This window comes from Sapajus apella, unplaced genomic scaffold (genome assembly GCF_009761245.1).
Source record: "Sapajus apella isolate SASKATOON/1434 unplaced genomic scaffold, GSC_monkey_1.0 scaffold67, whole genome shotgun sequence".
NCBI classification, from domain to species: Eukaryota; Metazoa; Chordata; class Mammalia; order Primates; family Cebidae; genus Sapajus; species Sapajus apella.
In genome coordinates, this window is record NW_022437007.1 from 7,929,575 (window position 1) to 7,947,727 (window position 18,153).

Sequence of the window (18,153 nt, forward strand, 5' to 3'; positions counted from 1 at the left end):
CCAAAAAAAAAAAAAAAAACAAAACAAAAAAAAAACAAATAAAATGTTGCCTAAATAATAAGGCTAATGTCATGCAACGGACTTTTGATTGTTTATTTTAAGCTAAGGAATCAAAGCTCAGATTGATTTTAGGTGCTACCAGGCTTAAGAAAATTCTCAGTTGTAAGACTAATAAATAAAAATCAATCCTTGCTCCAATATTTAACCATGACAGAGACAATATTCTACAATGTATGGGTTACAAAAATGTTCTGGGATTTCTAATCTTTGACTTCCCTGTAGATCCTCTTTCCAAATAGAATCCCTCCAGTGAGACAGACTGTCTCTAAGCCACATTCACAAACAAGAACTAAAAGATGGTCACAATTATCATGAACCAATATTTACTAGGGATAGGCATTCGCAACCCGTTGGCTGAACTTAACCAAACACACTCAGAGAATACAAAGAAATTTTGTACGTTTCAGATAGACCATATGCTACAGAGATTATTATTCAGTTACTAATTTCTGAATAATTAAATTGAAATTAATTCCCTATAATATACAAAATAATTAGTGCAAGCTTTAAAATCAAGGACTCTATGGGTATCACAGTTTCTCCATTTAGAATTCCTCATTCCAAAAGCTTTAGGTATACTCACTATACTTTTGAAGCTACTTATCAAAACAAAGGAGTACTCTAGATTCTGCCTACAGACTTAATGACTTAAAACCAAGTATATTTAGAATATACTATAGAAATGCATTTGCTACAAATCATATTTTTACATAATTTCAGGTGTGGTTTTAATATGTGTAAATAACTAAATGAATTGCCACATTTATATATTATAACCTAGGCCACAAATAAATTTTTCAAATTTTCTAATGTATTTGATTTATATAACCATATGAATTCTTCCAGCAATTTAAAGTATCTTAGGATTTGAACCATACAATTCATTAAAACTATAGATATAGAATATTATGTTTATTCACAGAGATCACTTAAATATAGTAAACATGTCAGAGAATAATTTTTTTTCAGTATTGAAGCCATAACATTACAAAGCATTCCAAAAAAAGCTGTAAATTGATTATATTAAATTTCTAGCCATTTAATGCTTTATCATGACTCTTGGAGATATATTTGAAGATTCTTGTATTCAAGAACAAGTAAATGTCCACATGTGGAGTGGACGGAACCTCTACCACAGAAGTAATTTTTAATGATATGACACAACTGAATAAAGAACAAGGTTAGGTTCCCTAATGAGAAGTACTCAGAGCTTCTTAAATAGGTCATGATTCATCAAGCAGTTGGCTGATCTCCTTGCCCCATTCATCACAGATTTTACACAAAGAAAATTTTCTTTCTCAGTTAATACTCCCTATACCTTATTATCATATCCAATATATACATGAAAGTACAAAAGAGTTTACACTATAAATACTTTCAAACAGTTATAATATCACATGAAAAGAGATGAAATAAACTGCTTATAAATCAGACACTAACCCTACTTAACACACATTCTTAAAAGCGAATTTGGCTATATTAACCAACAATTAATAATTTCTCAATTGTTTCTTATTATGAATATGTGTTGCATTTACTTTCATCATATAAACTTCTGTCACTTCTGAAAATTACTGGGAACAAAAATGAGGTAGTGTGATAATGAAACTGTCAAGAATAAAAAATGATGCTATTAAAAATTTCCTAATGTTTCCAGCTTTAGCCTCTAAGATTTTCTTTGTGGTTCTTTTAAGTTTCATTCCACACAAATTTAAAAGCAAATAACTTTATGTAATATTTCTTGACCAGGACACTTAGGCATGATTTCATGTAATAATGGTATCCTCTACAGATGATAATAAAATATGTTCAGAGGGAATAATTTGTATATGTTTTACTAAATTGAAATCCATTAAAATATAGCATTACCATTGAAAAATCTCCTTTATGTATTAAGAGCAGCTTTTATTTTTTAATTTATATAAAATTGTAGGCATAGGTACTATTTTCTTTGTCTTTTATTCATAAAACCTTTGTGTATGGCACATACTATGTGTTAGGAATAGGGTGACATTGACAAGAGTGGGTTCTTAACAGTTTTGTTGGATAAAAATAGGAATACATGAATGAACAAACAAAAGTAACCAAGCTATTGGAATGACTGAAAAAGCACCACCTTTACAGGGAAAACAAACCCTCCAGACAATTATATACATATGGTGATATATTTTTTTATTCGGGCCACAAATTATAAAAACCTCATAGTAAACACTAGAAATTATCTTTTATCTTTTTCAACTTTTTAAATCATTCCTTTCCTTATGAAACACAATATTATTTTATACATCAGCTTCAAACATTTCCTACAATCCAAATTGTATTATGCTTCCACTAATTATTATTGCTATTTACTTGAATAACAATATTGAAATTATTTGGGAAAAGTTTGCATTTAGAAAAGCAAAATACATGAGAACAAATGCATTTTGAAACCAAAACTTTAATTACATTTTCATTGCAAAACCATTGAATTGAAAAGACAAAACTTAAAATTTCTACTTGTATGTTTTCTTTCATATGTCAATATGTAACAATCTTATGAACTTACCAAGTTACACATTTGATGTAAGTTATTTTTAGGCTCATTGTCGTTTTGAAGCCTGTCTCAGAAAACAAATAGTCTAAGGGTACAAAGTTTACTCTGGAAAGTGCATTTTGTCCAATAAAGAATAAGAGTAATTTACATTTATTTCTAAAAATTAAAATTTCAGGTCAATTCTTAACTCTCTATGAATCTCTCATTGTCTTTTGAAGCAAAATGTCATAGCAGTTTCAGAATTCAATCAAATGTGTTTCTACGAGCAGCTAAAAACAGAGAATTAAAATATAAAAGTTCTTACATATGTTTAACTTTTATTTATTGGGTAATTATTTTAATGCTTGAAAGATAAACTTAAAATAACAAAATTGGGTTTGCTATTTCATGGATACTCTTATCCTTGGAATTCATGTTCATAAATAATTCGAATTTATTCTACAATGCTTTAGAAGGCCGGTTCCAGTTAGCCTCCTTCCATCAGTACCCCACTTGGTGGAATATACTAGATATCAGGATCATTGCACATTAATATTCTGTTACTACATAATTTCTGTGGTTACTGAGGACCTATAATATACCAGCCAATGGAGCAGATCATAGGGATTACTAGGAATCAAGCACCTTTTATATAGAATATCCTTGCTTTCTGTATCCAAATCTCCTAATCAGAGGTCAAGTTAGAGGGGATTGGTGGGCTGGAAATGTGAGGAAGTGGTAAAAGATAGAGAGTAGATAGCTAGTGTCAAACAATCAGGTAAAGAACACTTCCACAGAACGTAAGGCTCTCAGGTATTCTTCCTTTCATTTCTAGCATGAAGAAATAAGTGTATGCTTTAGAAGGGGAAGCACAATTTCTCACAAACAGTATGCTTCCAATACCAGTTCTTTGTCATGCCAAAGCATGCCTTAAGCAATCCCTTAGTTATTATAGATATTATGTGGCTTCTTAGACTTGGGTGGCAGCAGAGACACAAACAAAATATTGGGAAAGGGAATCATAATTACTCCAAACGTGTTTTCCTGGTGCAGGATTGCAGTAAGTCTGAAATGACCCAGTAGACAGAGTAGTAACACATTAATGAAAGTGATAAAAGTAGACCATTGATACGTCTATTTAATTATTAGAATGTGAAAGGCAGGGTGCAGGATGCTGCCTGATGAGGATGCTGAGGGTCTTGAAAAGCACAAAGGATTTTTACATCCTTGCATCCAGGAAGATAGAGCAGACATACCTTTTCTATTTCTCCTGCTAAGTTCAGTAAAAAATCCTGGACATTATATTAGAACACACACACACACGCGCGCGCGCACACACACACACACACACACACACACACACACACAGACTATGAAAGGTAGAGAAGAGGAAGCAGATCAGCCCAGGAACTCAGGACCCAAAGAACCACACAATGGTGAGTTCCTGCATTCCCTTTTTGTGTCATGTAATCCCAGATTTGGGGCTAAAGAAGGCAGCAAGTAAAAATTCCAATGGGTGCAGACAAAAAATAAATAAATAAATAAAAATAACCAACATCCTGCTCTGATTAGCCAGAGAACAAAGAACTGGACAGCCCAGCTATACAGAACACTTTTAGACACTAACCTCTCTATTCTTGCCAAATACTACAGAAAATATGTGCTCCCACCCCATCACAACACACATGCCAGCAACGTCCAAGAGGTGAGGGGGCCAAGCCTTGGACTTTGAAGAGGCTTTAGTGAGACAGCCCGATCCCCACTGAAGCAGTGTCAAGTGGTGATCCAGGACTTCCATCATCATAGACCAGTAACAAGGCCCTGATCCCTGCCACAGTGTCTGTGGAAACTATGTAGGGAGTATGGACTTACACTTACACCCAGCAGTAACAAGATGCTCCTCCTCCTCCTCACTGAGGTGATGTTATAAGAGGCCATGGAGGGTCAGGGCTTTCACCAACACCAATTGGTCATGAAGGCAACCCTTGCCGCTGTGTTGGTAGAGACAACATGGGGACTGGTGACTCCCAATCTCACCCAGCAGTAACAAGGAGCTCTATCCTGACCAAGTGGGAAACCTGGACTTGTGCCTTATTGGAAGTAATGAGGCAGCAACCATCCTTCCCCTGACAGAACAGAGTCAGAGAAAGTCAGCTAAAACAGAAGGCTTAAGCAAGATTCAGAGTCTCATATCATCAAAATGTCCAACTTTCAATACAAAATCACTCCTCATACAAAAATCTGGGAAAGATCTCAAACTATACAACCAAAAAGACAAGAAAGACAATCAGATGTCAATGACAGGGATTGGCATCTACTGATTGTTCTTTTTGAAATCTGAGAAAGATATTAAAACATTCATGATAAAAATTATTCAGTGACCAATTATAAACATGATTGGAACAAATGAAAAAACTACACACATACCAAATGGAAACTGTAAAGCTCATAGATCAGATCAACAGGAAAATGTGTAGGGGAGAGGGAAAAAATCTGTGTACTGGGAGATTACAGAAGACATTGTTCAAGAAGTCCTAGCCAGAGCCATCAGGTAAGAGAAAGAAATAAAGGGTGTCCAAATTAGAAAAGAAGAAGTCAGACTATTGCTGTTCAACAATGATGTGACTGTGTACCTAGAAAACCCTACAGACTCCTCCAAAAGACTCCTAGATTTGGTAAACGAATTCAGTAAAGTCTCTGCTTACAAAATCAATGTACACAAATTAGCAGTACTGTACTGCTATGCACCAACAATAACCAAGCTGAGAATCAAATTAAGAACTCAATCCCTTTTACAAAGCAGCAAAACATTAAAATAACCTTACACAAACAAATGGAAACACATCCCATATTCATGGACTGGAACAATCAATATCGTGAAAATGACCGTACTGCCCAAAGCAATCTGTAGATTCAATGTAATTCCTATCAAAATACCAATATCATTCTTCACAGAATTAGAGAAAACAATCCTAAAACTCACATGGAACTGAAAAAGAGTCTAAGTAGCCAAAGCAATCACAAGCAAAAATAATAAATAGCCAAGTTTCACATTTTATCGCAGGGACTTGAGCATTTGCAGACCTTGGTATCTGAGAAGAGTCCTAAAACCAGTCCCCTGCAGATACCTAGAGACAACTGTATCATAAACCTAGCATTTGTGTTATTGGAGCCTTGAAAAGAGAAGAGAGAAGGCAAGTGAGAAAAAGTACACAAAGGAATACTAGCTGAAAGCTTTCCAAATTTGGCAAGAAACATACATCTACATTTTCAACAAGCTGAAAAAAAATCCCAAACAAGATAAACTCAAAGAAATTCACACAGAGACATGTCATAATCAAACTTCTGATCACTACAGACCAAAATACCAAACAAAAAATCTTTCTGAAAGCATCCAGAGATAAGTGCCACTTTATCTACAGGGGAAAACAATTAGAATAACTAGTTTTCATCAGAAGCCATGGAGGTCAGAAGGAAGTGAACACAATACTCTTTAGGTGCTAAAAGAAATGCATATAGAATTGTCACCCCACAATCATACATCTAGAGAAAATATCCTTCAACAATGAAGGAGAAATCAAAACATTCTCAGACAAAGGGAAAGTAAAAAAATTAAACAAAGAGATACACTTAAAAACAACACAGAAAGCTCAAAATTAAATTCTAAAAAAAATGTTCAAGTAACCCACATTAAACCAGGAGGCAGAGGTTGCAGTGAGCCAAGATCGTGCCATTGCACTCCAGCCTGGGTAACAAGAGCGAAACTCCATCTCAAAAAAAAAAAAAAAAAGGAAAAAGAAAATAGAGAAACAAACAGCAAAATAAACAAAACAAAAAATAAAACAGAGTAAAGCCTTAATATATCAATAATTACATTAAATGGAAATGATCTAAATATAACAATTCAAACAAGAGAGTGGCAGAGCAGTTTAAATGCCAAACACCAATTATATGTTGTCTACAAGAAACTCAGTTCAAATATAATGATATAGAAACACTGGATGTAGAAGTATGGAAAAGATACTTTAAGGACATGATAGCTCTAGACTAATGAGAATTTTATCCATATTCTTCATGAAAGGCATAAAGGATTTATAAGGCTTAAAGAAGCCTCCCTGAAGGTTTCAGCTAAGTATTTGAAGAGGGTCTGGGCTTTAGGCTCAGAAAATGAGAACAATTGACTTAAATATTTTTTAGTGGCCACAGGCAGCACCATATAAGCATAGTTCCTTTGCTTTTGCATCTAAAAACAACATGTGGTATACTCTAGCATTCTAGGTAAGGGGAGTAGTTGTCATTAACAAATTGATAGAGTAATTGTGGGGCCAGAAGAGAAGCATGCAAGGTAAGATTTTCAAGGTTACAAGATGGAATGGGCCTATTGGTCTTCTGTGGAATTTGCTGCTCTTAGCTCAATGGAAATGGTCTTCTGGTTGACTGGTCCACCCATCCAGAGGTCACCAATGAGGGGCACTTTGGGGTAAATGGACAGCTAACCTTAATCCTTTACACAGCCTGGTGCTTTGAGATTAATCATTGCCCACTAGTCAATTGACTATAATCAATTGCCCATAATCAATTGACAAGGCAGGGTAATGGGGTAAAATCTCAAATATTCCTTCTCCTGCCATTCACTGCTGAGCAGGACAGATTTTTCACTGTGGGCATCATTTTCCTGATCCAGACATCCAATAAACAAATAGCCTGCCTGACATGTTCCATGTGAGGCTCTCTAACTTGATGGGGGAAATGGTGAGTGATTTAGTCATGAGCATGGGCTTCTCCAAGCCCTTTTACGCAAGGCAGATGATCAGTGATGCCCCACAGTCCTCTGGCCTTTCACTGAGATCTATTGAATGAGAAACAATAGGAAGGTCTGTGCTCCAGCAAAGTCTCCATATTCAATGGTGACCATCAAAGCAGAATTGTATCCTTAAACTCAGTGCAAAGTCCTCCAAACATTTAATAAGGCATTAATTTTTTCCTTAAGTGGTTTTTGACCTAAATGTACACATTTCCCGAAAAGTGTGTTGTGCTCAGTTCCTTTGCATCTATGAGAGAAAAGCAAATGCCAATTTCATTCAAATTTGTCACATACACAAAGGTATCTCTCTTGACACTACAAAGAGGTTGGGGGAAACAATTTCATTGGATCATTTTACCCTTACCTGCAAAGTGCTAATATGAACAGGAGTCCCTGTTCCATTCACAGTATTCTTTTTAGCCACATTTCCACCTTTTCCATCTGCTTGCTCAGCCTTAGCAATCCTGGCTTTTTCTGCTTCAACCCTTTTGGGGTTGTTCAGCATCACTTGGACAACAGCATATTCCACCAGGGAAGCAAACCCAAAGAGAAGGCAAGCAATGAGCCACACATCAAGAGCCTTCACGTAGGAAACTTTGGGAAGCTCAGCAGCAAGCGTTGTGCACTCAGAGGCCAAGCTGAGGACTGAGAAGATACCTACAGAAACAGAAAGAGGAGTGAAAATTGTTTTTTATCCCTATGAGATGTTCTGCAGTCATCCCTCTGACTAAATCCGTCTCCAATAACTTCCAATGGACCATAAACAACTTGTCAGGTCCCCTTAAAGCTCAAAGACTAGAAGAAATTATAGGTACATGCCTTTTATGTAAGGATTATTGACTGTGGATACGGATTTTGTAAATACTTAGTATTTTAAAAAATAAATAGAAATTTAACCAGGGTATAAAAATACAATTTAGAGATGTCTAAATTAAAGATGTCTAAAACTACTGTATAGTATAGTATCTCTCGGGAAGCCACAGAACTCTTATTAGACAGATTACATATTTTATTTTTCAGCTTTGTTTTAGATTTCAGTTACAGAGCTAAGTTTTGTCTCCATGAGCAACTAAATCAGAACATATAAAGCAATTTTCTGATAAGATTCATAATTAAAAAAAAAACCTAATAGAGAAGACACAATAGGAAACATTCATGTTCAGTGAAAACATGTGATTTCCAGCTTTTCAAAGAAAAGAATAAAGTTCTGTTTCATGTAATAGTAACCCTTCATTGAAAGCTAACACATCATATACTAATTTAAGTGAAGTAATTGTCAGACTCCAAAGCACTGTAATAATTTATTGCTGTCTTTTCTTCCCATTTGCCACTCTCCCTTGCATTACCCTTTCTCTCTTTTTCCTTTCCTTCGTATTTTCAAGAGAGGAAATGATGAAATATAACCTGCTGGCATGGGCCACCAGGAACACGATGAGTCAGAAAAAGAACCTCATTCAATGTCAAGGGAGACTCACTTTTCTTGAAGTAGAAAACAGATCTGACTTGGCTCTGTGAGTCCACCTCATATACTGGGTTGAGTGTACTTTTTTCTTCTTAGATTTGGCCACTTATGAGAAATAATGTATATATCATCATTAATAATTAAATGTGAACTTGGCTCTCTTTTCCCTTCCCATGAAATTGTAAGCACTATATTAGTATTAATAATCAGTTAAACACTGAAAATTCTATTATATCAATTGCATCATTTCAGATGCTTCTGAAGAATTTCAAGGTTTTTTTTTTTTTGCTTTCAAGAACCTAAGATGCTCTCTATTAGAAAGAAATTCTTTAAGAAAATATAACTTCTGCAGATGAAAACAATATTCAATATATAACAACTTGATAAGCTCCTAGTTTACTTTTAGTGTAATTATCCTTGGCCCTAAGGAAAACTAAGAACTAGTTGATGGAACTATATTTTAAAAGTTAATGTAGGTCTTAATGTTTTCTAGCCCAGCAATGGAAAGCAACATAAAAATCCAAGACCTTATTTGTTGGTTATAGCCATGGGAATTAATTTAGCAAACCATCATTCTAAGTCAAAAATTTTAAGAAAAAATTTTTCTATTTTTTCTTAAATTTTATGAGTCAAACTACCAATCAAAAACAAGTCTGACTTAACCTTAGATAAACTATTTTGACGCTATCCTCTGTGCTTACATAGCATTTCATACTGATCAATAACCTAGAAGATACTACGTTTTAGTAAGCTTAGTTGTATACCTGAATATTTATCCTGATAGATTAGAAATTTTATGATTAAATATAGAATAATGTCAGATTATAGAAGGCCTTCAGAATTCTGTAATGGTTTTTTTATACCATGTTTGGTAGAGAACATTCAGAAATTTGAAATAAAGAAAAGAGAAATTATATTATCAAAACAATGTTTAAGAGCATTACTTTGGAGTGGATATACAAAATAGACTGAGAAAGAAAAATAGTAGTTGTGGAAACAAAAGCCTAGGTTATGATATGATGGATGGGAAATAATTTTCAAGAAAACATTTGAAAAGAGTCACTGATTCAAGGAAGAAGGAAAGAAATTAAGATAAAGTTATGAACAGGATGGCTGGAAGAGTTTCCATAAAAAGATGGGGAGGGACCTATAGAAAAGATGACTTTGTCAGTAAAACATTGAAAGATAAGATAAAGACTAGGAAACAAAGAACCCATGATCATGACACAGCACAGTGCACCTGGGAATCTGAAAGAATGTTTTGAAAAGATTAGCCAATATCATTCAGATAGATATCTGAAAAGAGAGAGGACTTTGTGAGGTAAAGATGCTCTGGTGTCAGAAAAAGGAGACTGATTAAAGGAACAGATGAAGGGATTATCATGAAAAGGCATGACAGAATATTTACAGGTTTTGGAGGGAAAAAGGGGGAGTGTTCATAATTCCATACATTCAGTTAGAAACAAAGGTAGTGAATCCAAGACTTTTATCGTTTCAGAGATATAAAAATGAAAATGAAATAAGTTAAGGAGAAGAATGTGAACACGTACTATGTGCCTTATCTTTGAGAAATCATATTATGATAGAAACCACCTACTAGCATTTTCTGTCTAAAAATAAGGAATATGAGCAAATAATGCTACTTTGAAAAAATATTTTAGCAATATCATAATATAGCCTTCAAATAGAATTACTTCATTGTTCAATGGTACATAGTGAAATTATCAATTTTAATAAATTATAAACAGAAAGAAATGTAAAGCCATCACCCATAAAAGGGTGAATTTTTACAGTGTTAATATTACATTCTTAATAAATTATCCCCATGCTCCTTTTTAATAAATTCTAGGACTCTTTGGTATAATATTTCTAAAACACATTTAAATTATATAGACTTTATTTGTCAAACTACTTCCTCTATAGCATAAAAACAAATCAAACCTAGATTTTGAATCCGGCAAAATATCATGAAATTGATACTGACCCTTAACAATTAGATGTAGAGTCTTCGTCTAGGAAAAGTTAAAGCCAGCAAACGATATAAATTAAATTATTAATAAATAAGCTCTATAAGGAGGTTGAATTGAACAAAATCTTCCATAAAGAATTCAGGGTTGAAGTTATTTAGGCTATCAACATGTAGACAGAATTGTATAATGATAAAATCATCTCAATTATTCAAGATATGTACAGTAACCTTTATGATTGTCAATGGAATGTCCACAGATTTCTTGTCCAGCCAATCACACAGGAAGAATCTGCAAAATAATTCCCAAACAGCATATGTACTAGCAACATATTGGTAAAAAGGGAAAAATTAAAAACTAGAAAAAGAAAAGATAAGGAAAGAAAAGAGAGTTTAAAAAAGGAAAAGAAAAGAAATGGAAGGCAGAGAGAAAATTGAAAACTAGAAAAAGCAAAGAGAAGAAAAGACAAGGAAAGAAAAGAGAGAAAAAAGAAAAGAATAGAGAGTTTACAAAAGGAAAAGAAAAGAAATGGAAGGAGAAACAGTATGGCATTTGCTATTAATAACCAACGCCATGAACCAGCAGAGCAGGTCAAGGAGCAATTCAAGTGCATGCATGCCAACGCCTGTCTCAGCTCCAAATCATTTCTCTCATGCTGTGGTAAACACCAGATTTGTACATATGGAGTTATTAATAAAATGAAAATTCATTTAAAAGTACTACTATTAATAAATTATAATAGCATATTGTTATTTCATAATTTTTAGTGGAAGAATACTAAAAGGGAACTTTGACCCAAATTATTAGTCCTTTTATATTTATAATTGAAAGTTATTTGTTAAAATAACAATGTATTCTAAAGGGCAGCAACTAAAGTATTTTATGTAACAGGAAAAGATATAGTATAGTTTACTTAGTTAAGAGTATAACAAACATTGCTTCAATAGTTCCGTGCATAATTACTACCATACACAGAGAAATAGCTTAAGACAAAAGTCATTACCTAAAATTCGCCAAGGAATTTTTGATGCTTGTTAACAATGGGGAAAGTAAATCACAAAAAGACTTGGGTGAAAAATGAAAGTAGAATACAAAACTAATTTTTTTAGAAAGTAAAATAAGTCTAGGGCAATTTAAAGTAATTACTTTATGCTCTATGTTGTCTGCTAGCTTTTAAAAAATAAAAACTACAGGCCGTAACAGAGATTGGTAACTTATTTATTTAATCCTTTGGGAGAATGTAGGGGGAAAATAGTAGAGTAAGGAAAGATACGCAGAATCAAAACAGCTATATTAACTGGATATCCTGAAATTTAGTCTGAGTCAGTATTATTTCCTTTTCTTTTCAGATAAAATTATAATTTTGTGTCTAATAACAGACCTTCCAAATACCTTCAGGATAATTCCGTAATTATAATTGAAGATCTTAACACCTCTCACTAATAACAATAACTAGACAAAAGAGATAAAAGATTTCAACAGAGCTACTAACCAACTTGACTGTAACTATACTTACAGAATACAACAAGAAACAATGACTAACGCACACTGCAAGTGCACACGGTGTGGTTACCAGAAGGTATTTGCTAGACTGGGCTGTTTAAAAAAGAGTCTCAACAAACATAAAAGAATTGACATATGTGAGTATATTATCCTGCAAAAATTGAATTAAATTAGAAAGCAATCATATTCAGGTACCCAGAAAAACTCTAAATATATTTGTAAAGAATGCCAGAAAAACTCTAAATACACTTCCAAAGAATCTATGGGGCAAAGAAGAAATCACAAGATAAGTTACAAAATATTTCAACTGAAAGATGAAAATACAGTACACCAAAATTTGTGTACTGAAGTTAAAGCAATGCTTACAGGAAAATTTACAACTATAAATGTCCACGTTAAAAAAGAAGACAAATCTAAAACCAATTATCTGAGTCATACTTTAAGCATTCACAAAGAGATCAAATTAAATACAAAGTAAGTAGAAAGGAAATAATAAATATAGCTAAAATCAATAAAAAGGAAAATAAACAAATAGAGAAAATTAATGAGATAAAAGTGGTGCTTTGAAAATACCAGTTTTAAAAAAAGCCTTTAGTTTTAGTGATCAAGAAAATAAACAGAAAATCACAATTTAATCATATCAGGAATGAACGATGGGACATTATTACTACAGCCTGACATTAAAAGGAAAAGGGAATACTAGGAACACTTTTGTCCTAGTAATTCACAACTCATCTAACATCTAGAAATCAATTGGTATAATTCACCAAATAAGAGGTGAATTACATTGGCCCACACAAATGTTTAAATATCTACCCATCTACTTCCCTCTGTGCCCATATACTCTGCCTTCTCTTCTGATAAAATGGACCAGGGATCAGCAAACTATGACCTGTAGGCCAATTTGACCCATCTATTTTATAAATAAAGTTTTGTTAGAACACATCCATACTTGCTCAGTTTTATATTGTCTGTGGCTGCTTTACCATAGAACATACAACAGCAGAGTTTAATGGAGTGACAGAAACTATACGGTGCATAAACCTCAAATATCTATTCTTTGGCCTTTTGTAGGAGTTTGCTTATCTTTGGGACAAACACATTTTGCTCCTAGTGAAGGGCAGTATCTCCATTTCCTGGATCTCATTCCCACTTCCTTTCTCAAGGTCACTGCTCCTGCCCTTTTTCCATCTCTCAATTTTTCCTTCACTACTGGCTGTCCATCATCAAAAATAAACTAAACATACTATGAATTTATCCACCTTTAAAAAATGAAAAAACTCTCTTGACTTTTATTCTTACCCTAGCTATTTTCCCATTCTTCTTCTTTTTATAGCTAACAACCTCCAATGAGTTATTTATATTAGGTAACTCCAATCCTTCCCCTCATCTTCTTTGTTGAAGCCACTCCAATCAGGCTTTCTTCTTCTCACTTCAAAGAAACTGTCCATTTCACAGACTCCAATGACCTTCCCAGCTCCTTTAACCTAATGGTAATTTTTAGCTCTAAAAGTAAGTCAGTGATCTATGAGCAGTTGGTTGATCACTTTCTTGACCCAGAAATACTTTCTCCGCTTGACTTTTAGGAAACCACACTATACTGTTTTTTCCTCATTTTCTCAGTCCCTCTTAGAAGTAGATTTCTCTGCTTACACTCACTCCCCTGTGATTCCAACCAGAGATTGAAAACCCTGTACATTTTGACAAAATTTAAGTTCCTACTTCAGTTCTAAAATTTCCAAGTAAACCCAGACTTGAATATCCAACTGCCTGTCTGATATCTCCTCCTAGCTGACATTGTAACCTTAACATGTCTAAAGCAAATTTCCTGGCCTGCCTAACTTCTCAAACCCACCGTATTTACGTGTACCTTTTCCCATCTTGGCTCATGTCAATTTCATCTTTCTAGTTTTTCATCCAAAATAATCTTGGTGTCAACCCTGACTGCTTTCTTTAGTCTCCCATTCAGCATACCTACAAATACCTTTTATCTCAATCTTCACTACCATCCATCATCAATTTTTTTTTTGAGACAGTCTCACTCTGTTGCCCAGGCTGCACTGTAATGATATAAACTCAGCTCACTGCAACTTCTGCATTCCACGTTCAAGCAATTCTGCCTCAGCCTCCTGAGTAACTGGATTACAGGTGCCCACCAACACACCCAGCTAATTTTTGTATTTTTAGTAGAGACAGGGTTTCACCATGTTAGCCAGGCTGGTCTCCACCTCCTGACCTCAGCTGATTTGCCCACTTGGCCTCCCAAAGTGCTGGGATTACAGGCGTGAGCCACCATGCTCGGCTTCATCATCAAATATTTATCGGCACCTGCACTACTACTCACTAGCCCAAACCATGATTATTTACCTGAATTACTGCAATTGCTTCCTAACTACTTTCCCTGCTTCTACCCTTGCCTCATGTAATTCTGTTCTCAAGAAATTAGGCAAACAGATCTGTTTAAAATTTAGTCAGATCACGTGTAAAAGCCTTTAGGGACTTTCTGTTTCACACCGAATAAAAACCAAAATTGGCTGGGCATGGTGGCCCACACCTGTTATCCCAGCACTTTGGGAGGCTGAGATGGGTGGATTGCTTGAGTTCAGGAGGAGTTTGAGACCAGTCTGGCCAACATGGTGAAACCCCGTCTCTACTAAAAATACAAAAATTAGCCGAGCGTGGTGGCGGGTGCCTGTAATCCTAGCTACTCAGGAGGCTGAGGCAGGAGAATTGCTTGAACATGGGGGGTGGAGATTACAGCGAGCCAAGATTGGGCCAGTGCACTCCAGCTTGGGTGGCAGAGGGAGACTTTGTCTCAAACAAAACAAAACAAAGTCATCAGGATGCCTTAGCTGATGCTACGTAGACCACCCCTCATCACTGTTATCTTTCTGATCTCCTTTCCCACTACTCTCCCTTTGACTTGCTGTGCTCCAGCCACACTGCCTTCCCTGTTTCCCCAATGTCCAAGCATGCTCCTGCCTCAGGAATGCAGCCAGGATGATCACTCTCTGGCCCACTGTGTCCTAGAAATGACTCATTTCTTCACTTCCTTCATTCCTCTATCTGGTATCACCCTCTCACTGAGGCCTTTCTAACATGCAGTTTGCTATCTCCAAACTTACTATCCTACATCACTATCTTACATGTGATCTATTATATTTATTTGGTGTCTGTTTCTTCCCAATAACATATATACTCGTTGAAACAAAGTGTTTTTAACGTACTTTATAAACTGCTTATTAGCTGTTTATTTTGTTAACTACATCCCCATCTTCTTGAATAGTACCTAGCACATAGCACAAAACAAATACTTGCTGAAGAAATCAAAATACGTAGAAGTGCTTTGCAGACTGTAAAGCAATACAAAAATGTAGCACATTATTAACTCCCGAATGTGAAATATAGGCTTTCACATTTGGGAGTTAATAATACTTAATACTCTGGAGCTTCTCAGATATTTTTATCATCGCTGTTGATATTTCAGCAGAGTTATTGTTAAAGAAGTTAATCTGTTGTCCAACTTGTCACAGTTAGTAAATACAGAACTGGCTTTCAAACACAGGTTAACTCTAGAGATTGACTTTCAGCCATTGAACACTTCTCCACATGACAGGTCTCCTGGATATTGAATCACAGCTCAGGGACCTGGTATCAGAAGCTCTGCAATGAATGGAGATGAAAAATCCTTACAAGGATATGTCAGAAATTGGGATGTCTCCAAAGTACTCTTGAAAGCCTGACATTTATATCACTGCATGAACATAAGGAACTTCCAGTAAACAACAACAACAACAAAATTATTTGAGAGAAATATACATGTTTGACAAGTCTAAGAATTTAAATTCAGGTTTTTTGGTTATTTTCCCAGTAAATATAATGCGTAGTTAATTTTTATTCATAATGAAATTTCCTTCACTTTTGGTTATAGATTTAGTCTGTGTGATTTCTATTCGGTGTAAAAAAACAAATTTCTTACTCATACTACATTGCCATTTTCACGGATTCTTTCCTAGTTTCCTACTCTTTAAGATCTGTATTTCATTTAATTCCTCCAATAAGTCAGGAGGGAGATTTGCACAAGGCCCCTCCAATGGAAGAAAATTTAAATGTGGCAACCACAAACTCACTGAGGAGGTGAGACATATCACAGTCTCACCTGTGTGAGTAACAGGTGATATTCAGAAAACACACAGACACACAGTGATAGAAAAAATTGGAAACACTCCAAGCAATCAAAATTTGTTTCCTCAATGTACATATTTTGAGGTTTGTTCACTTTGTCCATAGGAAGGGCTCTTGCTTATTTCCTTAAGCAAAAGCTTTTTAGTCATTATACAGACACAATTTTCAAAAGACTGGCTGGTGGTGTTTCTTTTTTTTTTTTTCTTTTTTTCTTTTTTTTTGAGACAGAATCTGGCTCTGTTACCAGGTGCCAGGCTGGAGTGCAGTGGCACAATCTCAGCTCACTGCAACCTCCGCCTCCCGGGTTCAAGCAATTCTTCTGCCTCAGCCTCCCGAGTAGCTGGGACTACAGGCATGCGCCATCATGCTCAGCTAATTTTTGTATCTTTTAGTAGAGACAGGGTTTCACCATGTTGGCCAGGATGGTCTCGATCTCTTGACCTTGTGATCTAACCACCTCGGCCTCCCAAAGTGCTGGGATTACAGGCATGAGCCACCATGCCCAGCCAACTGGCTGGTGGTATTTCTATGTCACAGCATTGAAAATAAACTGGAGAGCAAGGGCCCTCAAAGGAGAGCCAACCAGCCCTAACCCTAATTAGTCACCCCTGTGATGTAGCACACAATAACCAATGGTTGGGAAAATGATGGCTACATAATTTTTCTTAATTTTTTTTAAAAACAAATATTACTATTCCCTGACTAAGCATATGTGATAATACATACCATTTTTTAGAAAGATTTCCTTCAACATAGTTATTCATTTTTAAGTTTGGCACTACTGAAGGTTTTAGACACAGTTATCTGTGAAAATCACTTATAAATAATTATTTCATGACAGAAAAATAGATTAACTGCTTATAATACCCCAAGGACATGAAAAGAGAAACTTAGCTTAATTATAGAGTACATAAACATTGAGAAAATCTAGTTCAATATCGAGTTTGGAAGAAAGTCTTTAAACACTGAAATTGGTTGTTAAAAATTCTAACACTCATTGTTTCAAAGTAGTTGATTATATGGTAAGTTAGAGAAAGTTATAAGCTGTTCTTAATGTGACAAAAAAGCATGGAACACCGTACCCAGGGGCACTCTGGCAGCACTCGCATCCGGGTTGATCCAGAAGGAAAGCCAGGAGAGAACCACAATGAGCAGGGTTGGGGCATAGACCCCCATCATGTAAAAGCCGACCTGCCTCCTCAGGGTGAAGATGACTTCCACACATGTGTAGTAGCCTTTTAGAAGCAAACACATTCAAGGCATGAGGTTCTCACCCACACAGAATAGCAAACATCAATGACAGATCTGGAAACGGTAAGTCACTTCTATTTGAGGCAATTTCACAGAGTAAATGCCTCAAAAAAGTTTTTCTTTACAGATATATACTTTATGTGATCTAAAAGGGTGACATTATGAAACCAGTTTCAGCTGACCTTTCACAACTTCATTATGACATTGAAAAATAGATCCCACATGCTGCTCCACTGTGTCAGTGTCTAGCTTTTTAGGTCATTGTTCAGAGAATTGGCAATAGAGTTGAACTTTTCCTTACCCGTGGGTACTCTCAGGGCAATGATCTAAAGGAGTCATATAGGCAGTAGTAAATCAAAGTAGAACAAGTCTAAAAAGAAACAGTCCAAGACTACACATTATCAGT

The 18,153-nt window shown here is 35.3% G+C and overlaps 1 protein-coding gene across 2 annotated transcripts in view; it reads right to left on the reverse strand.

Annotated features, from left to right (window-relative positions):
- Window positions 1-18,153, reverse strand: part of GLRB (glycine receptor beta) — an 87,626-nt gene that overhangs the window by 1,451 nt on the left and 68,022 nt on the right. For both annotated transcript variants that reach the window (XM_032248583.1, XM_032248584.1), the window contains exons 8-9: window positions 17,579-17,731; window positions 7,744-8,036 (exon numbers count right to left, since the gene is read on the reverse strand). In XM_032248583.1, coding sequence (XP_032104474.1) covers window positions 7,744-8,036; window positions 17,579-17,731 — 446 coding nt within the window. The remainder of the gene's footprint in view (window positions 1-7,743; window positions 8,037-17,578; window positions 17,732-18,153) is intronic.